Here is a 23,345-nt window from a genome sequence, read left to right on the forward strand (position 1 = left end):
CTACATGGACTATGACAACTGGATCTTTCCCCTCCCACTTCATCTCTAGCTGTGAGAAAGTGTCCTTCACCCTGGCACCTGGCATCTTCGGAATCCCGGTCACCATCTACCCCTCTGACTACCACTTCCACATTGCTTTTCACTCCTCCGCCTGAATCGTCTCCTGTACGACAGTGCCAATGTCAGTTTGCTCATCCACCCCACAGACGTTGTCCTCAATGACATAGGCAGCAAGACCCTTGAACCTGTTGGGTATGGCCACGGGCCGATGCTCCTCCAGCACTGCACCTGGGGTTCCCCTTACCTTCTAAACTGGGAGAATTCATTTGCTAAATCTACTCGAGAAAGTATTTGTCGAATTTGTACACCATAAGATTGCTCAGCTACGTGTTTTCTTCCTTGAATCTCTCACCATTGGTCAAGAGATTAACTAGCCAACTGGGAAGGATGGTGGATTACTGACCCTAAGATTTGGAAGGGAGTGGCCACTGCTTAGCTGTGGAGAAGCCTCACCCCAGGTGCAGTGCTGGATGAACATCGGCCCGTGGCCATACTCAACATGTACAAGGGTCTTGCTGCCTATGTTAATGAGGACAATGTCTGAGGGGTGGTTGAGCAAACTGACACTGGCATTAACTTTTATTAATTAATCTTCATTCCCTTTTTAAAAATGAATTTGTTCTTGCCTTCATAGTTGCAGCTGATCTTCCTCCTCTCCCTCTCTTTAGGCAATGGGGTAAAATGGATGATATTGAATTAGCTGTCCCACTACACACCCCACCCACTTTCCCTATCTAAGCAACATCAGGTGGAATGCATTTTAGATCGCCTATTTCATATCAGTGCAGAAAGTTGAAATTGCAGTGCATCAATTTCCCTCTATTATGAGTCCTTTCACTATAGGAAATGATGTGAGCATATAATGTTTCTGAGTGGTAATTGCAAAAACTTTCTCATTCAAAAGATTCCCAAGGGACCATTTTCAATCTTTCTGCAGCTGGCGTAAATTAACAGTTGGGTTATCGTGTGTGGTGCATTGATATGTTGCTGTTTCTGGTTGTTTGAAGATGTGGAGTTTAGCTCTTTAATACTCTCATCATTTTAACTGAAGTTTCTGGTTCTACCTCTCACAGAAAGAATTGGATCTGCTCACACCCCATATCCAGGATTGGCATTACCACAAGACATTGACTATGTGGGACATATTTTGATTTGAGTAAAAGTAGTCATCGGTATTTTTCTTCTTTTTCTCAGTAATGTTGTCCAGAAGCTGGGAGAAATCTAACTTTGAGTCTGGTGAGGCTGATGGTAGAAACCAGATCTGTCCCAGTAATATATGAGAGATCCAACTTATGATGCACAAAATTGTGTTATATCTATCTACTGGTATTGTAGTTCAGGGAGTAAATGTTTCAGAGGCAAACTGGGGAAATGTCCTCTGTTTTCCTGGAAGCATTGCTGGAGAGAGGTGTCTGAGTGGTCTGCTTTGTCTATCTGTACCTAGTACTGAACTCTTTGGGCTGGTTTTAAGCCAGCCCATTGCAGCAAAAACATGGCAGCCAGGCCCATTCGATCACAAGAGATGCCGCATACCAGTTAGCGAGCAGTGGGAAAACCTCCTGCGATTACGATGGAGGTGGGAATAGGCCCATGGGAAGAACTCGCACGCTTGTGGTGGGGTGTCAATTAGACTCATTATTGAGCCGTTAGACATCAATGATCCCCAAGAATTTAGCGGTGGCTCAGGGTTAAATGTGAGTGGAAGGCCACCAAGTAAACTCTGTCGGGTTTGCCTGTGGCCTTCTGAAGGGGGTCCTTCTTTCAAAGGCAATTCTTGCCTGATCGGGAAAGACATGGGGAAAACCACATCCTTGCCCTTTCTTCCAAACCCCCTGACCCCCGTCCCCGACCCCCAACCCATGACCCTCATCCTGCCCTCACTCACTCGAGTCTGGGTATCCACCGACAATCCCTGACTCTGGAGCTCTACCGGCAGCAGTTACCACTTCCAGAGGCATTGCTGGCAATGGAGCGCTGCTGGCCTCTGAGTGGCTGTCAGCTCTCAGCTGGCGGGATTTCCAACCCCTCGGTCCTGAATCTCAGGGAGGGCCTGGCTTTAGCCAGTTAAGAAACCCGACATGGGTTTCCCACCGGTTCTCCAACTGGTGAGTGGGACCAATGTTGGCAACATTAAATTCCACCCTTTATGCCGGATTTGTACAGGTTCAGTGATGAAGCCTCCACTTGTCATCCCATGTAACATAATAACAAGGGAGCAGGGCCTGTAAGGGAGATTACCTTTGTAATCTGGGAAATCACTTGTGATCTGGGAAAGCTAGCATTTCCCTCTGTAGGAGACACTATCACTCCAACTCTCAACCCTTACAAAATAAATGTCCTTGGTTCCCAGCCACCTTGACCAGTGCTTCCATTCATATTGCTCCAATTTGTGTATTTGTAAATAGCAGCAGTGCACTTACTTTTCCTGAAGACTTGACCCCTTTAATGAGGCAGAGGAAGACCACAACCCAGGCCACAAGAAGGCAGCCCAGCAATGGCAAGCGAACCTCTCCAAAATTTCCAATGCCATCGGATATCTTCAGCACGTAATAACTGCCAACAAATACGACCATAGTCAGTACATATTCCAAAGCTGTCATATTGTATTCACCTCCTCCAAACTCATACTTGACCTTTCTATAACTTACCTTGGTCTCAGCCTCTATAGAAAACTGGGATTTTTGAAAGAAAAACAAATTAAGACAAACATCCTAATAGGAAGCAAATACTTAGGGCTGGATTCCCTGGATCAGGTGACATACTATAAAAATTAATGAGGACAAGAGCTGAGATACATTTTCTGCAACATAAGAAAACTACATTCCAAACTCTAAGGCCGCAATAGTAAGTATATCTTGTGGGTTGGATTTCTGATAAACAATGATGTTGCAAACAGGCTTATTGTGGGTGGAAGCGTCACTGAGCATGCCAGGAACCCACCTATCCCAAGAGGCCTCAAAATGTGAGGGCCACTGCCTATTCTGGGAGAGGTGGGGGTGGTTCCAAGCCAGCTATAGGACTGGAGTCAAGCTGGGCTCCACGTGTTGGTTAGCAGGCCAGCATGCCTTCTTTCCCTCCATGTACTCGCCCGTCTGTCATTCTGACAGGCTGGGGAACAAGCAAACTTTCAGGCCTGGGAGCTATTCCTACACCTACACACCTCCCTCCACTCCCCGCCCCACACCCAACCCCAAAGCTATGTTCCCTCTCATCCAGGTGAACCTATTTGGGCTGGGTTCTGCAAAAACAGGAAGAGAAGGCTGGGACCCAGTGTGTCCTTGTCTAATTTATGATCGAAAGGCACTGGAATTTAGGCCCGTGTGTGTGAAGGCTTTAAAAATGCATACAGAATTTTTCTTTTAATCAGGATGGCCATCGTTTCTATATATCGAATGCCATATACTGCAATGGAACACATCTTCAATGGTCCCAGGCTTGGCAGTTCATTTCTTTACAGTGACATTTCACAACAGATCAGCAAATGAGATAATTAACCTGGATCCTGCCCAACTGACCCAGCAGTGTATTCTATTCTGATAACTGTTTTAAGGGACACAGTTACACGACAGCATTGCTGAAATATTAGATGAGGCGGGGAAGCATCAACTCTTGGCAAACCCAAGTGCGAATGTCACTCAATACTGGGGCTGAAATATGACTCTCTCATTTTTGAATCCAAAACTTGTAGATATAGCTATGCTCCATTGTGATCAAATATTCAGGAATTCCTAATGCAATAATTTTATTTTCTGTTTTGACCCATGCATTAACCAGAGATTATTTCATCCGTGGTAAAGAAGTTACTGATTATTCTACTGAAGTGCCATATTGAGAAACTGGTGACCAAATAATGTCCCCAAAAATGGGCATGGGACCATAATGTAACATTAACCGGCAGCAGTGACTACAATGCAGCCAGCACACCAACTGCCTGCTCATTTCAACAACTTTTGCAACCAGCTAGTGGTAACCACACTGTTGATTGCCTGGACGCATTAGTAGAGGGCCAATATGCAAGCGGTTAGCACCACTTAAAGCTACCCTGCTTTGTTTAAAGCTAGCTTGCACCTCTTAAAAGGGGAAGAGCATTGTGGCTGGACCAGTTGCCAAAAGTTATGGTTGAAGATACTCTGACCTGGATGAGTGAAAAATGATGGAATGGGGAGAGCGTAGGCTACACTGTTTTTGGACACTGCACCAGAGGTCTTAGGAGAGATGTCCAGTATAAACTTGGGTGGGGAAGGGGGCTCTCCAGACACACGGTCAAAACAAGGAGTCAACCCTCAAAGACTTGGACGCAGTGCAAAAGAAGCTCAATGATCTTACATGAGTGGTCAAGGTCAGTGAACGCATCTTCAAATGCTATATCCCACCAACTCTACTGGTAGCCTCGGCTACCACTCAAATCACTACATCCCCATCACTCACCTAACAAGAATCTCTTTCAATCACTGCTCAGACCTAACATTCATACATTTCATCTCACCCTCACACGCTTAGCAACCACAGCAGGCCTCACAGCTACATCTCACAGCTTGTACATACTCCCATGATTGCCACATCAGCCAAACAGACTACATGTCACTCACTGACACACTTCCCTCTTTCTCACAGGGCAAAGTGTCACAAGAAGACAGCAGGTGCTAACTGGAGAGAGACTGGCGTGCCTGCATGCCCTAACTACCGTGGAGGAGATAGTGTTGCCATGGCTAAAACACCCATTGCCGGGGCCATGGCCAATGGCAGGGCTAAAACCATCGAAGTTAACAGTATCTTCATACATAATCCTCCTTCTCACACCCTACCTCCCTCTCACCCCACACTCTCCTCGGATATACAAGCTGAAGATGGTGTAAACATGCAGCTCTTAATTTTCCCCTTTCCCCATAACCCAACCTTACCCTGGTGTCTTTCCCCTTTCAGATAGGCAAGAGATGCACCCTAAGCAGGCACTGGAGGAATTCCATTAAGAAAGTCATGAAGACATAGCACCATCATTTGATCTTGCATTTGCAGCCACCAGCTCCAATACTGACACTGCGCTGACTAGAGGATAGATCTGCAGATGGTGAGACATGGGCACAAGTGGGCTGCAACCAGTGCGAGGGCAAGCTTGCTGAGGGGAAAAGTTACAAACGGGTTCTGCTGCAAAGAACTCAGGTGAGGTAGTCTACAAAGGAACGGTGATGATATACGCACAAAGAAATGCTTGGTGCATTGGGAAACCTGCAGGAAAGCTTTCGGCCAATGTCCTTGAGCACAGAGGTGTCCAGCACCAATTTGGCACAGAGCTTTACGTGCAGCTTGGCGTTCATTCATCCCGGTGTGAAATTGGTGACCAAATCCTATTTGCACACTTTCATGATGCATTGCCTGGTGGCCAGTGTCGCAAGTTTCTTCGCAAGCAGCAGCTACCCAATGGCTGAATGCAGCACTGAAAGGTCAGGCTGCTGTCAGACAAGTTCAGCTTGTTGTTCTGCAAGCTCAGACTGCTGCCATCATGGCATCAGTGTGCATAGGGCCTTGCAGGCAGCTTGTCACAACAATCCAGTTATCTGTGCTCCAACAGATTACTAGAACTAGCTAGTAATTCCTGCTGTTGCCTGTCAGCCAGCCAGCCCAGACTGATGGGTGATCCACAGCCCAGAGCTGCTTGAGATTGTCCTCATCTGCAGTCTCTTCCATCGAGAGTCACCATCCTTCCACCAGCCATTTTGCAGCCACTGGGGTAGTGTTAGGACCATTAAGCCAGGCAAAGGAACACGGAGGACAGAAATGAAGAGAATACATGAGGATGATGAACGTATATGGTGGGCACACACTAAGGGAACTCACAAGGATGATTTATTGACGTTTGTATGCAATATGGCATGAGTTTGTTTACAAGTTTGGTTTGAAATATTTATTTTGTGCTTCCTTTTATGTTTGCATTTTGGACAAGTGGACCCTATGATGGCCAGTGATAGAGAGGTGGGGCAGTGTGGGACTGCTAGTGAATAGGGAATTGATGCTGCAGTTACTGGTATTGCACTCAGGTGAGTTCTTATTAGGCAGCCTGGTCAGAAAGTAGGCTGTCTAAATCTCCTCCTCCCTTCTTCTTCCTCCTATTTTACTTCTCCCTTCTCCTTTTCATTCTCCTCCAACTCAGCCGCTTGCTGTGTAGTTGGCGGCAAGAACCATCCTTCATGACAGCACCAACAAATTTAAATACCCCATCTGCTGAGTAGTGCAGGGCTCTTCCTGAGCAGTCCAGATAGTAAAAGCATTGTTTCAACATGCCAACTTGAAACATCAGCTGTGTCAGCAGCAGATAGCCCTCATTGCCCAGTTGCCACTCTTTGTTTTTCATGGTGCCTCACATACAGCTGACACAGTGGGCTGCAGCTGAATGAAGGCATCATGACTCCTGCCAGGATACTGGGCACTGAACTACCACAATGCCTATTGTCACACACCAGTTGGACATTGAGGGCGTGGAACCCCTTCTGTTCTGTTATAGGGGAGAGTTGACATCCAGTGCCCACAAAGTGGTGTGCGTGCAGTCAATGGCACCCTGCACCATGGGGAAGCCTGCAATCCTAGGAAAGCCGTGTGATCACTCTGCTTGCTTGTCTCTGGCAAGAGGGAATGAAGTGCGGTTAGCTCTCTTTGGATATAGAGAGGCTCAGTGATTTCCATTGTACAACAGTTGATGGCAAACTGCGACTGTTGCAAATATCTCTCACTCCCGCTTAGAAGGTCCTAAAGGTATAAATGTTCAGTGTGTTATGGACAGGGTGGTCGGGGGGGTAATTTAAACAGCGCTAATTTCTCCTCTCACCACCCGTCCATAAATAGAAAGGTGTTTTGATTCATTTCCTTCTTTATAAACAATGGTTTATTTCCCAACACCTCAGTTGTGGAGCGATCCAATTTTTTAATGAATAACCCCACAGCAAATGTGAGATAGGATTAACTCAAAGGGTTACTTTATCTGCACACACTCAAAACGAGAAAGGAGGGTTGCAATGTTGTCTCCACACTCAGAAAATAAAGAGCAGGATGGAGAGAAGAAAGATTTACAATGCAGAGACCACAGAGAATAGAAATATTGTTTCACGTGGGTTTCCAAGTCCCGAATCAAAGTCCAATGAGGTATTCCTTCACAGGGGTTGGTGAGCTGAAAACTGATGCTGTATAATTCACTTTTCTGGTGGTGTTGACTTCACACAAAGAGCTAGGCACAAAGAGATGAATCCATCTTATAGGCAATGGTACAGAATTTCCAGCAGAAGCAGTGCAGATGGGGTCAGATGTTCACCTGGGCAGAGCTGCTTTTCTGTGAGGCTGCCAGTTGGATGGTAAACAGCAGACTGAGCTATGGAGTTCAGCAAGGCAATATTGCTTGTTCCACAAGCCAGAGGCCTTCTATCTCTCCAACTGGCCTTTCTCAAAGGATGTGTATTCATCATCTGGGTTCCAAAGACTGTTAATTGCCTCAGTCATTAAGAATTGAAAGGAACGTTGCGGGGCCTTTGTCTTAACGGATGATCCATCTCCTTCTGGCCAGCCTGGGTTATTAAATGCAGATGGCCTTTGTATAACTCCCTTTGCAGTTGGGCTGTACAGGCCACAGGGGGGTTGTTAGTGGTTCCTCAGAGATAACATGGTGTGAGTTTTCCTAATACTACCAGGTGGCTCCTTTGGTTCAGGAGTTGCAGACAGGCATAGTTTCAACCATTTTAAGGATCTTTGCTCAGTTTTAAAATTTTAGAAATATTAATGAACACATCTACATATATTTTATAAAACTATACAGTGTGATGTCTTAGCCTCTTACAACCGCCACAGGCACTTTCATAATTACTGGCAATGTGATCCTTGCCCTGCACTGAGATTGTAGTTGTGGCTGTAACAGATGGCAGGTTTCAGTGAGGATGTCTTTACTGATGCACAGATGTGTCACACACTGTTCCACACTGTAGCAGAATTGCTCCCTGAACATATTGGTCTCCTGCCAAGCGTACTTCTCCCGCTCCTCCTACTCCTCCCTCTTCCAGTAGTTTGTCCTGCTCTGCATGGTCTCTCTTCAATTGCCAAATTATGCCATATTCCAAGGGGAGTATCTCCTAGTGTACCCAAATCTGGGAGCAATCAGTTTGTGCAGAAACCCTGAAGGCAGCAAAATATCCTTCAGCCCCTGCCACACCACTCCTTCTAGACTTTTGAAACTATAAAAAGCTCCAAATACTCATAGAATCATAGCAGCAGAGAGAGCAAATAGCAACCAACCTGCAAGTAGTTGATGATCTTTTAAAATAATGCTTGTGGGGGTTACTTTCTGCAGTTGAACATGTGTTCAGATGTGTGAGATTAAGAGGGGTAATTGGATGGAGTATAAAACACTTAATGACATCATGATCTGCCTGCTCTGCATACTTCCAGTAGGTGTTCACTGAATAATACTAATGACTGCATCAATATGGTGCACTTTGCTGCACAAATGTGTGCTTGCCATAGACACCGTTTTGGAGCTCTAGGGACACTGGTAGCACTCAAAAAAATGGATACTAACACCGCCAATTTCTCACTGATTGATCTCAGCCAACTAGAGAATGGAGATCAATAAATAATCTCCAATCCAAACTGCTGCTAAACTTTAATCCGATTGAATGAATTGATAGATTAATGGTAGGGAAATGTTTTAGTGGAACAATAGCTTCCTTCATTCTTGTGGAGCAGACAAAGCCTCTTAAGAAGACACACTATTACTTCCTGCTGTTGAATAGCTGTTGACAGACAGCAGTGTATTTATAGCTGCAAACCCAGTAGGAAAGTTTTAATCTCTCATGCTTTCAGTTAGCATTGATTTAGAAACATTGTCCTGTTTCACTTATCAGCTACAGATTCCTTTACAATTCTTCTCTTCAGTTTAGAATGAACTAATTGTTGTTGTTAATTATTTCAAAGTCTTGCAGTTGCCTATTGATTATGCAGGAGTCATTTTTACTTCAGCTATTATTTCTAGGGTAAAAATACGCACAATTCCTGGCTATACAGCAGCAATGGGGAAGCCTGTTTCATTTACCTTTGACAGAATCATTATTGGGATGGCACATTGCTCAGCATGCAGGTTTGTGCCTCTGATTACCCCAGACAGGGTGAGCACCCAATCTTACTGCTGCCATTGAAGGTGGAGTGAAGGACAGGGTATGTTCATCACAAAAGAAGCCAGATTTGCTCGCGAGGCACATCCTACCTCTTGTGATAGAAATGTGATAACAGAGACCAGGGAACATTTTATTTTGCGCATGGTAGAGAAGGGTTTTTTTTAAAAAAAAAACAATTATTTAATATGTACATGAAGTTGGGAAACTGTGTTGATTCATAAGACCAATCTACATGATCTCATGGCATCTCATATTCTCTTGTCACATTCTTGGACTTCACTACAATCAGAGCTCCCAGGCAGCAATCAACAGAAAGTTAGGTGGGCAGTCCGCAATCTAAGGCGTGCAATTAACCATTCTACCGTCACTGTCTCTCTTAATGTTTCCAATGGCAATTTGGAGAACTGAAGCAATGATAAAATATGCCTAATGTCATGGTTGGTAAGTGAACTTCATGGTGTCCTGCAAACCGTGCAGCCAAGGTGATTCCAGGTTCAAACCTAGGTTTCATCACTGATGCTAAGTTTACTAGTCTCAGCTTGAGCAGTGAGTAGGAATGGCATTGCAATTAGGTTCAATTCCCCCAGGCTAAGGAGAGGGAAAGAAGTTAGCCACAATTCTGGTGATGGTGATACAGCCATTGGAAACCATGATCATTGCCCAAAGTCATGAGGGCAAGATCAAGCACAATTATGCTGAGTGAACTGCCCCATGGGTGATTAAGCCGACTGACACTTAAGGCTGAATTTTCACCATGGAAGAAGAAACAGGAGCTGAATCTGTTTTTGGGTCAGAAACCTACCTCTGGTGGGAAGCTTATTAAAGTTAATATTTTAGAACCATAGAACACTACAGCACAGAAAACAGGCCATTCGGCCCTTCTAGTCTGTGCCGAAATATTATTCCACTAGTTCCATTGACCTGCACCTAGTCCATAACCCTCCAGACCTCTCCCATCCATGTATCTATTTAATTTATTCTTAAAACTTAAGAGTGAGCCCACATTTACCACGTCAGATGGTAGCTCGTTCCACACCCTCACCACTCTCTGATATTCATCTGATATCCCCCTAATATTCCCCCTAAACCTTTCCCCTTTCACGGAGGTTGAGCCCTTAATTGATATGGGTTTCCTATCTACTTAGAGCCAGTGGCAGTGGGAATGGAAGTGGGTCGCAAGATTCATTGAGGTTCCCCACAGCAGCCATCACTGAGAGTGCTGATTGTCGTAAGGGAGAAATCTGCTGATTGTGCCAAAACCTCCCACACAACCAGAAGGAAAGGGAACGTCACAGGGGAGCCTGAGGCCTGGTACCAAAAGCAGGAAGAGGGAAAAACATACTTGGCCTCATCCTCACCAACCTGCCTGCCACAGATGCATCTGTCCATGACAGTATCAGTAGGAGTGACCACTGTGCAGTTGTTGTGGAGACAAAGTCCCGCCTTCACATTGAGGATATCCTCCATCGTGTTGTGTGGCACAACCACTGTGCTAAATGAGATAGATTTTGGACAGATCTAGCAACTCAAGACTGGGCATCCATGAGGCACTGTGAGCCATCAGCAGCAGCAGAATTGTACTCGAACACAATCTGTAACCTCATGGCCCGGCATATCCCCCACTCTACCATTACCATCAAGCCAGGGAACCAACCCTGGTTCAATGAAGAGGGCAGGAGGGCATGTCAGGGGCAGCATCAGGCATACCTAAAAATGGGTCAACCTGGTGAAGCTATAACACGGGACTACTTCCATGCCAAACAGCAGAAGCAGCAAGTGATAGACAGAGCTAAGCGGTCCCACAAACAATGGTGGTGGACAATTAAACAACTCACTGGAGGCGGCGGCTCCACAAATATCCTCATCCTCAATGATGGTGGAGCCCAGCACATCAGTGCAAAAGATAAGACTGAAGCATTTGCTACAATCTTCAGCCAGAAGTGCCGAGTGGATGATTCATCTTGGCCTCCTCCGGAGGTCCCCAGCATCACAGATGCCAGTCTTCAGCCAATTCAATTCACTCCACATGATATCAAGAAACGGCTGAAGGCACTGGAAAGTGCAATGGCTATGAGCCCTGACAATTTCCGGCAATAGTACTGAAGATAGTGCTCCAGAAATTGCCGCGCTCCTAGCCAAGCTGTTCCAGTACAGCAACAACACTGGCATCTACCCGGCTATGTGGAAAATTGCCCAGGTGTGTCCTGTATAGAAAAAGCAGAACAAATCCAACCTGGCCAGTTACCACCCCATCATTCTACTCTCCATCATCAGTAAAGTAATGGAAGGGGGTCATCAATAGTGTTATCAAGTAACAGTTTCTTAGCAATAACCTGCTCACTGAAGCCAGTATGGGTTCCGCCAGGGTCACTCAGCTCCTCACCTCATTACAGCCTTGGTTCAAACATGGACAAAAGAGCTGAACTCCAGAGGTGAGGTGAGAGTGATTGTCCTTGACATCAAGGCATCATTTGACTGAGTGTGGCATCAAGGTGCCCTTGCAAAACTGGAGTCAATGGGAATCAGGGGGGAAACTCTCTGCTGGTTGGAGTCATACCTAGCACAAAGGAAGATGGTTGTGGTTGTTGGAGGTCAGTCATCTCGGATCTGGGACACCACTGCAGGAGTTCCTCAGGGTAGTGACCTTGGCCCAACCATCTTCAGCTGCCTCATTAATGACCTTTCTTCCATCATAAGGTCAGAAGTGAGGATGTTCGCTGATGATTGCACAGTGTTGAGCACCTTTCGTGACTCTTCAGATACTGAAGCAGGCCATGTCCAAATGCAGTAAGGCCTGGACAATATCCAGGCTTGGGCTGACAAGTGGCAAGTAATATTCGTGCCATTCAAGTGCCAGGGCAATGACCATCTCCAACAAGAAAGAATCGAACCATCGCCCCTTGATGTCCAATGGCATTACCATCATTGAATCCCCCACTATCAACATCCTGGGGGGGGTTACCATTAACGAGAAACTGAACTGGCCATGCAAATACAGTGGCTACAACAGCAGGTCAGAGCTAGGAACCCTAAATGAGTAACTCACCTCCTGACTCCCCAAAGCCTGTCCACCATCTACAAAGCACAAGTCAAGGGTGTGATGGAATACTTCCCATTTGCCTGGATGAGTGCAGCTCCCACAACCCTCAAGAAGCTTGACAACATCCAGGACAAAGCAGCCCGCTTGATTGGCACCACATCCACAAACATTCACTTCCGCCAACACCGACGCACAGTAGCAGCAGTGTGTACCATCTACAAGATGCACTGCAGGAATTCACCAAGGCTCCTCAGACAGCACCTTCCAAATTCACAACCACTACCATCTAGAAGGACAAGGGCAGCAGATAGTTGGGAACACCACCACCTGGAAGTTCTCCTCAAAGTCACTCACCAGCCTGACTTGGAAATCACCATTTTTTCACTGTCGCTGGGTCAAAATCCTGGAACTCCCTTCCTAACAGCACTGTGGGTGTACCTACACCACATGGACTGCGGTGGTTCAAGAAGGCAGCTCACTGCCACTTTCTGGGGAACTAGGGATGGGCTTAAATGCTGGCCCAGCCAACAAAGCCCACATCCCGTGAATGAATTAAAAAAAAGATAGACCCTCTGTTCATGAGTGGTGACCTGGATCTAATGCTGGAGATCGTGAGAGGAAAGAGGTCTTCTTCCAGAAGGCTGGCAGGGAAGGCCACCAAGCTGTGCAGGAGGAGCGTGTCTCTCTTCAACATCATCTCCCATGCCTCGTTTTCCTCTTCCCTCCCACTTTTCCTCCAATGAGTTGTCTCCTACCAGGATATCTCTTTTCCTTAACGTCCACAGCTTTTCGCAGAGCAACGTTATGGGCAGTGCATCAGATCACCATAACGACCGAGACCCTTGCAAGAGAATACCGGAGGGCACCACCCAGTTGGTCCAGGCACCAGAATCACATCTTTAGAAACCCGATCGCCTGCTCAATGGTTTCCCTGCTGAGCAGGTGGCATTAGCTGTATCACCTCTGTGCCTTTGTATGGTGCTCCCGTCTTCCTTGTCCCCTAGGATCTATCCATGCACTTTTGGAATTGGGGTAAAGATCTGAGACAGCCGGGACTGGTGGAGGATGAAGGAGTCATGACAGCTACCAAGAGAGCAAGGGCATGCATGGAGGAGGCCCTTGTGGTAGCAAACCAGTTGAAGATTGAGGGAATAGAACCCCTTCTTGTTGATGGATCTCACTGGCCAGAAGCTGAGGGTGGTAATGACCACATGGATGCAATTGATAATGCTCTGCACCTGGAGGAGTCTGGTAATGGAGGCAAAAACCAATGTCCTCTCTCCCTGCAAGGCCATGTCTGTTGTTAAAGGAATGTATTGTCCAGTTCTGGCAAAGACGGCATTAGTGACCAATGAGATGGAGTGGTGTACAGCCGTTTCTGAGGTGTCACTAAGATCACAGCTGATTCTTGGAAGGAGGCAGAAGTGAAAAAGTTCAAGTCTACAATGACTTTGGCAGCTACTTGCAGGGCATGGCGACCAGTGCTGTGAGGTGCAAGGTTTTCGGTGATGAGGGCACAGATATCTGTGATCATCTGCCTGGGAGAGTCACAGCCTCCTGCAACACTGGTTCTTGGCCATTTCTAGGTAGCCCCATCTTCAACAGTCAATCCTATGTTGAGGGATTGGCCTCTGTTATTTTCCTGCTCCTCTTCCCTCTCCTTTGCCCTCCTGATGCCTGGGGTTCTGCCCTTTCTGCGAGGAGAATTGCCCATTATCACCATGGGGCCCAGAATCTGACAGTTGTGTCCCCATTGCAGCTGGAGCCCTCCTTCTGGACCAGTGGCCAGTTAATTGTCCTTGGCAGCCTTATCCCCTGCTCATCTATACATGTGATGCCAGGGGGTGCCACTACATTCAAAGCCTAGGAGCTGAGTGCCCACTTATCCTGCCACCTGTGCAGCATCAAGGGCACCTCTTACCAAGTGTCAAGTCCCCCTTTGCCCTGCTGACCCTCTTAGGGGCCGGGGAAATGTCCTGGGGCAGTCATGGCTGGCTCCCCACTGTGTACCCAGTTCTGAAATTGACAGCTTCTACAACCTGCCTGTCCGTTTACATATCCCATCTTTCCCTGTCCCTTTTTAACAGGTATAATTGGCCTTAATGGGGATGAAAGCGGGATTCTTGCCCAGCCCTTGCCCTGCACTTATGATCATTGCCAACACCAGGATCGGCACATTGAAGTTGACACGTTGCCCGAGGCAGGTACTTTCAGAGCGCCCCTACCTCCATTCCTGACTTCAGGAAAATTCAGCCCCTCGACCCGGACCCTGGTAGCCCTTCCTCACACACCCTGCCTCAGCTTTGGTGACATCCTGCCAAATGGGTTGGAAATTAGACTGAGACTCAGATATGCCAGAACTGAGCCATAAACCAAGGATTCCAATTGGTCTGTAAGGGGGCACTGGGGATTTCCTATGTCAGGTGTTCCAGTTTCCACAGCACCGGGCAGACCTTACCAGTAAATAGCAGATATGGCAAATAAAGGAAGGGTCCAGACTGGAATTGTGATTTGGAATCCTGAATATTCAAGTTGAGCTTCGCCCTCCACCCTCCCCCACCACCACCACAATGCCCAAATATTCTTCAATGATGGGTGGGTGCCCTGGAAATGTCCCAAGTGGCATTGGTAACCAGCATTAGTAAACAAGCGTACAAATCTCCCTGCAGACACTGGGATGTCTGCCAGGGTCCAGGGCAGACATTGCTACTAGGTCTATCAGCACTTTTAACGGGATGGAGCCCACAATAGATTTTCCAACTTTTACACTAGGCATAGACAGCGCATATTTGTGAGGAAGCAAAAGACTGCAAATGCCCAAGGAATTGTGCCCAACTTGTAAGCCATTGTGTTCAGGACAGGACAGAACTGGAAATAAAGAAATAACAGTAAGCTTCTACTGACACAAAAGTCCCACAGCAATACATTGTTCTTAACTGGAAAGGCTGCTCTTACTTCCAGTACTCCTCACTAGGACTAGTCCGCTTTGCAGTTTGGTTCAGCAATGTTGAGATGTTTCGTGACAGATCACTGATGTTGGCAGTTCTGTTGGGGTTCAGCATGCTACTGCAATCTTCCTTGTTCCAAGAGTTAGTGCAGTATGTCCATGGCAAAAGTGTAGTCATGGAGGAGAAGAAGTAGTAGAAGGCGATGCAAATGACCACATTGTAGTAGATCCCAATGTATGTGGAAACAACCATCATCCCATACCCCACTCCTGTTCACAAGAATAAGGAATACAAGTCAAACAATTCTACTTTGTACATCTCAGGGTTTAGTTTCTCATTCCTGTCAGGAAATGTTACATTCACTGAAGCAAAAAGCTTTGGTTCTTGGAAGATGTTTCCATTTTATGAACAAAATGGCAATGCTGAGCTTTCACCTCAGGTCAGATTTATCTGTCCTTGGAGGAAGATTTCCTCTTTGTGCTGTGTAACAAGATTAATTCATTCTTTTGTCACATATAATGCACAGGAGAAATCTTCACCCTTGTGGCTCTTGGGATCAGGTTGTCAATTTAGTATTATAGTTCTGAATTGATGTGGGTTTTTACGGCAAGTAGAATATTGTGCCATTCCCACTTACAAATATCTTTCATAATGACAAGGACAGGAACAAAGTTAACAAAAGTTGTGTACTTTACTAAAGAGAAACGAAAAACATAATGAAACAAAGCAGCAATAACCTGTGAAACAACTAGACTGAACAGATAATCAGGAATAGCAGCAAAGACAAAGGGTAACTTCTACATATTATGATATAACTTGGGTTCAAGGTATTTTCTGTATGCACACAAATGCGAACAATAAGTATAGAATTTGCTTCAGAAACAATTAAGTTAGCCCTGACTTTAACGTGGGGGGTTTTGGGTAGGGGGAGGGGGTTGGTGGGTGAAGAGTAGGTATATTGCATGATCCCTGACTCAGGGGGTGCACCTGGGGAGAGCGAGGAGTGGGGAACACCTGGTTGAACAGATGTGAGAATTGAGATAGGAGTTTTCAGCCACTGTGGGCCTAAGGGAATGAACTCCAGTATAAAATATGTGCCAGGAGTTGGGGCCATGCAGGTTGCGGGGGGAAGGTGGTCCCAAACGGGGACGGGGAGGGGGAGGGCAAAAGGGCCTTAGAGATTTCTTCCTGCTCCTCTGAACCATCAGAAATGTTACTTAGCCTGGCCTCTTCTAGCCACTCTAGTGCATCTTGGCAGATTTCTCCAGAAGCATTGATAGGGGCAGTCCTCCCCCCAAATCTTCGTAAAAATCATGTCATGGCACCAATGTTGTCATTGGGCCCTGACTCTTATATTTAAATTCAGCCCACATTTATCCTGCAGTTGGAGCCTTGGCCAACTTCAGAGTTGTCGAAGATAAGATGTTGTCAGGTGCGGACAGCATGGCCTGGGGTTGGTAAGAGGACTCAGCCCACTCTTAATCCATCTCACACACCATTCTCACTGGGAGTTGGGTGGGGCATGGTGTTGGTGGGGCTGCTGTTAAAATCAATCAATCCCAGTGTTTGTTTCTTGCTAGATTAGCATGTATGAACATACAGCTTAAAGCACAAGAATAGCTAGAAAATACAACAAAATTATGTAACAGACATGAGTCTGATCAAGTTACAGGACACTGGATTCATAATTGTTTGAAATAGCTTGAGTTTCATAAATTACAACAGCCACTCTTTAATATACCTCTCCCCACATTCCTGCAATATAATGTAACAAATATGTAACAAAATATTATGATAATTATCATTTTGAAAGATTTGTCCTGGTAAAGTTATTCACATTTGATTGTGACACAACTGGTATTTGTAGTTACATAATTCAAAATTGCTGCAAATATCACATCTCACTACAGTACAAAATTTTCCCAGCCAGCATTTAATTTGAGTTACAGATACAGGACTCCAGAGTCTGCTTGGAAATTCTTCCAAAATCCTTTCAATACAGATCCTTCTTAAGTTACATTCCCGTCTCCAGCTTTCCCGTGCTGCCTATCCATTCCCTTGTTGTACAGCACGGTGATTTTTGAAATGGACCTTCTTACCTTTGAACATAGGGTTAACCCTCCACACACCAAGGCAGCCTTGGCTGGTGAACTGCCCAAAGGAAAGCTCCAGAAAAAAAAGAGGAATACCGCAGAAGACCAGCATGATGATATAGGGAAACATAAATGCACCTTTAAAAAAAGAAGACCCATCATTACAGACTGTACAGCCAGTATGTCTAAGAACAGCTTGCACTACACCTCGATTTCAGATTGGAATGTTCTTTAGCCAAGAACGTAACAGTGGTTAAATTTAACTCTAAGCTTCTAGCTGCCAGTTCAGGATGCATAATGATAGGTTGAGGTAGTTATGCTTCATCAAGCTAATTAAGTCAACAGTTCTGTTGTTTTATGCAAGCTACAGAATCTATTTAAAAAAAAAACCCTATATAAATCTACAAATTTGAAAGTTGCTATGTTCATAACTTAGGCTAATTTTATGTGTAATGCCAGCTTGGCTGAGTTTCTGGCAGCTGATTTTCACCGCCTCCGTGCAGCAGAAATGGGGTAGTAGCACAGATAAAATTTACATTACTGAGCTTACTGTTCCATTCCTGCTCACAAGCTGCTCACTGCCATTTCCAACCAATCCTGGAAATGACCAGAGCCTGTTGCCGGTGGGCACTTCATTGATGTGTGCACATTGGCACCTCCTATGACATACACAAAGCACTAATACAATAATCATCTTCCACTGGCAAATGCCTGTTATGGCACATGTCACCTGAGCGTTTGGGCTCCTGTAGTATGAAAGCTTCATGCTGTAGAGGCCTTTACTTCTATGGGAAGAGTTGCTCTGTCCCAAATATTGTCTGTAGGCTATCCTTCAGTCGATTACAGAGAAATACACAGAATGCACGGTATATTAGGTCATTAGGCTCAACTGGCTTACACTCCACACAAGCCTCCTCCCATGCTACTCCATCTAACCCTAGCAGCATAACTTTAAGGTGGTACATCACTGTGACAACCTGTCATGTGAAGTCACATGGCAAAGTGCGTATGGGGGTGTCAATAAACATGGACATTGGGACAAGGATGGATCTGGACAAAACACCTCAGGTGTTTTATCTGCATTTGTTGAGCCCTCAAGGAACTCTAATGTTATATCTAAATCCTTTAGTGCTAAAGGGAGCCCCAAGTGAATTCCCATCCTCACCATTTTATATGGTGATACTTAAATAGCGACAATGAATAATAGATATTGGCAGAAAAATCCCCCGAAATGTAAAAATAGCAGACTACCTTGCAGAAAACCAGGTAATGCACAGAACAAAATGCTGCAGAATATAATTGCAAATGCTTACAATAGCAAGCACTTTTAACAACTCAAACAATAAACTCTCCTTAAGAAGCCAAGTAGGATTTCATTAAGGCTGCAAATTGGCTGAAATGATTTTATGGCCTGTTTCTGAAGAATTTGTACAGGTTTAAACTTTTTCCCTATAAAACCCCTTCTGAATGGAATTGTGCATTGGAGTAAAGGGCAAGAAATTTTGGAGCTTTCTGCTCTGTTGCAACAATTTTTGGTACTGGGTTGTTCTTTCAATATATAACATTTTATTTCAATAAATCTGAGGAATTATTTCCTGGGTGACTTTTTCTTTGATGTTCCTAAAGGAGAAGTCCATTACTACCCACTAATCACCAGAAAGTGGACTACTTATGCTCTGACTCACCAAACATGACTGAGACTGCAGAAATAATGGATTTATAAATGAAAATAAATGTAAACAATATTACACATTAATACTGACATGGTAGAAATCTAAAAGGGCACATAATTCTAACAGGAAAAAAAAAACCAGTAAGCAATAATGCATTACATGCAAAAGAAAGTTATGAATATATGAAATGAAAAGAATTACAGATACTTGGGACACACAGGGAAGTATACATCCCAGAAAAAATTTCAGAGGGTAACAGGCAGCTGGTAATGTGTTTCAGAATATGTTACACAGAGAGTTACAAACACCTGAGAATGTGTTACAGAAAATGTTACACAGAAGAATAACAGGCATTTGGCAATGTATTAGATTGTGAATAACAGACACCTGAGAATGTGTTATCTAGAGTTACATATTGTCTGCAGTATAGAAACAGAATATTTGGCCCAATTGGACTATGCTGGCATTTATGCTCCACACCAGTCTCTTCCCACCCCTCCTCACATCCCCCAAACCTTTCTCTCTTTTGTGTTTATTTAACTTTCCCTTAAATGCATCTATGCTATTTGCCTCAACAACTCCTCACATTCTTAACATTATTTGGATAAAAACGTTTCTCTTATATTCACTATTGGAATTATTGATGACTATCTTATTTTCATTTTCATGACCCCCTAGTGTTACATTCCTCCACAAGTGAAAATATCTTCTCTACTTCTACCCAATCAAACCCTTCCATAATCTTAAAGACATCTATCAGATTACCCCTCAGTCTTCTCTTTTTTTAGGGAAAAGAGTCCTGGTTCCTGCAGCCTAAATACTGAGAATAACAGGTATCTGAGAATGTGACAGGTTGAGTGCAGACACCTGATGATGTGACAAATGATAAGGTGTCACACTGAGAATATGATACACAGGTAATAACAGACATCTGAGAATGATACTGAGAATGTGGCAACTTGAGAATGTGTGACACGGAGAATGTGACACATTGAAAACAGGCACCCGAGAACAGACGTCTAAGAATGTGTGATACTCAGAATGTGACACTCTGAGAATAACAGACAGCTGAGAATGTGACACAATGAGAATAACAGACACAAAGTTCCAGGAGAGAGAGGAAATAACACTTTATTGGAAATGTCCAGAAAATAATACACCTGACCAGGTGTTAAGAGTTAGAATAACAGACAGCTGAGAATATGACACAATGAGAGTAATAGACATCTGATAATATATTAAAGCAACAATAACAGACATCTGAGAATGTGAGACAACAAGAATAACAGTCAGCTGATTCTATGATACAGCGAAAATAATACTTTATTAGAAACATCCAGAAGATAATACACCTGGCATTGTGATAATACACAGGAAGACCTGTGGATGTGTTCTACAAAAAAATAGTGAATGAGTAAAAGAGAATAACCGGCACATGGCAGTATGATACACAAGAAAATCTTTTAGGCAACTGATGGCATAGGAGAGTAGATTTTATTTCAAATTGGCATTTATCCTGTCTGTATCTGAAAAATTGATACTTCAATTATTAGCTTCTTTGTACAATTGAGCCAACCACTGCTGAAAGAAAACTAGGCAGTTTAGTTGTTTATTTCTGCTTATGCATCTTGGGAAATTTATGGCATTAACTGGGGAGAAGAGTGGAAGGAGTTTGTAGATTGCAGCCAAAAAGCTTGCCAACAGCAGACATGAGCAAAGATAAATTGGGAATGTCAGCAGAACTATATCATGTAAGTTTTTCTGAGGAATAAAGAAGAGCATGAACGTGATGAACTGGTGACTCAGAATTAGTGCCCAGTTGACTGTTTACAATTCAGGTTAACTCTTTAGATTCAGGAAGCTATTTGAATGCAGGGACTATGGCCGTTCTGGGTACTAGGTATAGTATCATTCAGTCAGACCTTCGCTGCAATGGACCATTCAGTGGAAAGATAAGGTTTGAATCTCATCATTATTTCCATGGCAGGTGTCCAACCTTAACCATGCAATTATGGGAGCTGATTGAAGGCTCTGATTTCTCCACAAGAAAGGATGAGAAAAATTAGGGAGTGACTAAGTGCAAGCTGTGCTTGCATAGATTTTAGCTCCCCCTCTCATTTCTTCTTCAGGCTCTCCAAGTCACAATGGATACTTGCATGTTGGCGGGGGAGGAGAAAAGGAGTTGCTCATATTTTATAATATCCATATCTGATCCATGCACACACAAGCACACACACAAAAAATGCATATGCAAACTCAGCCATACACACATACTGACATACACATAAACAGACACGTAGGCCCGGATTTTCACAGAGTCATGGCAATAGGACCCTGAATCTGGATGTCTGCCCCCATTTCCAACAGATGCTATTTTCGCTGATAGGGGAAAGTGGGCGGGACATGATTCAAACATGCAGGAAACCCAAACCCAGCAGGGCCATTTGAACTCAGTTCTAAATTCAAACAAACCCTATTTTTACTGAAGTGAGGCCCGTTTCCAAAAAGTGTGTGGCTTATAATTTTTAGGAGTAGCCACGAACGCTCATAAAAGGCAGATAAGATCTGTGAAACTGTCAAGTTATTTAAATCCCCTGTCCATTAAATTGTGACAAAAAAAAACACAGCATGCTGTGCTTAGTTGAAAAACATCAGTGATTGCAGTTTCAATAGATGTTAATTGACATAAGACTAAGTGCGATCATTATAGTGGTATTGCTGCTTGACTGCTTGAACAACCCATCATTATCACAGTGGGAGGCTGTAAATTCACAGTTTGCTTGACAGCTCCAAGAAGTTATTAAGGGATTAGCTATCTTTGATGTAGGTTAACGAATACAAAGATTTGTTTTTATTCTGGATTAAGTACTTGAACGGATTTAAATGTATTGAATTGGCTTTTATCAATGAAGAGCATTTTTAAAATATATAGTGAAATCTGTAACAGATACTTAGGAGCCATGCTGAGATGAAATAAAATAAAATTCTGAGGTCTGCCCATTGTGTATACAGGCTGAGTTGGCATGGAGGGGGTAAGGGAAAAGGGTTGTGGGTGGGGGGGCAAGGATTGGCATGAGTTGGCATTAAGTTGGCATAAGGGCTATAAGGGACCATGGGGTTGAATGGGGAGTCATGTGCTGGTATGAGTTGGCACTAAGTTGGCTAGAGGCTATAAGGGTCCAAGGGGATGAGGGGGGCATTAGTTGGCAGGGAGGGTATGAGGGGTCATTGGGAAAGGTGGAAGAAGCTGGGAGGTATAGAGAGTATGAGGAGCCACTGGGGTGGGTGGAGGGGGTTGGTTTGACATGGAGAGTGTGAGAAGCCATGGGGGTGGGGGTGTGGGGGAGGGGGTGGGTGGGTGGGTGAGTGCACGGGTTGGCATGGATGGAGCATGGGGAATGGGTGGAGGTGGGGTGAGAAGCGAAGGCTAGAGGGCCTGATATTAAATAAAACATCTGAATGAAGTCCCAGAGTACCGAGGCAGGCCTTTTAACCAGCCTTCCCCGGCACTGGGCAGCCCCTGTGGCACCTCCGAGCTGTTTCCTGGAGCCCAGCTCCAGCATGGACCTACTCCCCCGGAACGAAGATCCCTTTTTAAAAAATTAATTTACGGGATGTGGGCATCACTGGCTAGGCCAGCATTTATTGCCTACACCTAACTGGTCTTGAGAAGGTGGTGGTGAGCTGCCTCCTTGAACCGCTGCAACCCCTGTGGTGTAGGTACACCCACAGTGCTGTTAGGGAGGGAATTCCAGCACTTTGACCCAGTATCAGTGAAGGAACAGCAATATATTTCCAAGTCAGGATGGTGAGTGACTTGTAAGGGAACTTCCAGGTGGTGGTGTTCCCATGTATCTGCTGCCCTTGTCCATCTGGATGATAGTGGTCATGGATTTGGAAGGTGCTGCCTAAGGAGCCTTGGTGAGTTCCTGCAGTGCATTTTGTAGATGGTACACACTGCTGCCACTGTTCATCAGTGGTAAAGGGAGAGAATGTTTCTAGAAGGGGTGCCAATCAAGCAGGCATTTGTGCTGGTTGGTGTCAAGCTTCTTGGGTGTTATTGGAGCTGCACTCATCCAGGCAAGCAGAGAGTATTCCATCACTCTCCTGACTTGTGCCTTGTAGATGGTGGACAGGCTTTGGGGAGTCAGGAGGTGAGTTACTCACCACAGGATTCCTAGCCTCTGACCTGCTCTTGTAACTACAGTATTTATATGGCTAGTCCAGTTCAGTTTCTGGTCAATGGTCAGCTTTTCTGAACCAAGGCTGTAATGAGGTCAGAAGCTGGTTGGCTCTGGTGGAACCCAAACTGGGCGTCAGTGAGCAGGTTATTGCTAAGCAAGTGCCACTTGATAGCACTGTTGATGACCCCTTCTATCATT

The 23,345-nt window shown here is 44.9% G+C and overlaps 1 protein-coding gene across 8 annotated transcripts in view; it reads right to left on the reverse strand.

Moving 5' to 3' along the window:
- Positions 1 to 23,345, reverse strand: part of slc6a9 (solute carrier family 6 member 9) — a 235,565-nt gene that overhangs the window by 29,527 nt on the left and 182,693 nt on the right. For all 8 annotated transcript variants that reach the window (XM_078560985.1, XM_078560986.1, XM_078560981.1 and 5 more), the window contains 3 exons: positions 17,297 to 17,428; positions 15,205 to 15,466; positions 2,481 to 2,613 (listed from right to left, as the gene is read on the reverse strand). In XM_078560985.1, coding sequence (XP_078417111.1) covers positions 2,481 to 2,613; positions 15,205 to 15,466; positions 17,297 to 17,428 — 527 coding nt within the window. The remainder of the gene's footprint in view (positions 1 to 2,480; positions 2,614 to 15,204; positions 15,467 to 17,296; positions 17,429 to 23,345) is intronic.

Source organism: Cetorhinus maximus, chromosome 17, assembly GCF_964194155.1.
Source record: "Cetorhinus maximus chromosome 17, sCetMax3.hap1.1, whole genome shotgun sequence".
NCBI classification, from domain to species: Eukaryota; Metazoa; Chordata; class Chondrichthyes; order Lamniformes; family Cetorhinidae; genus Cetorhinus; species Cetorhinus maximus.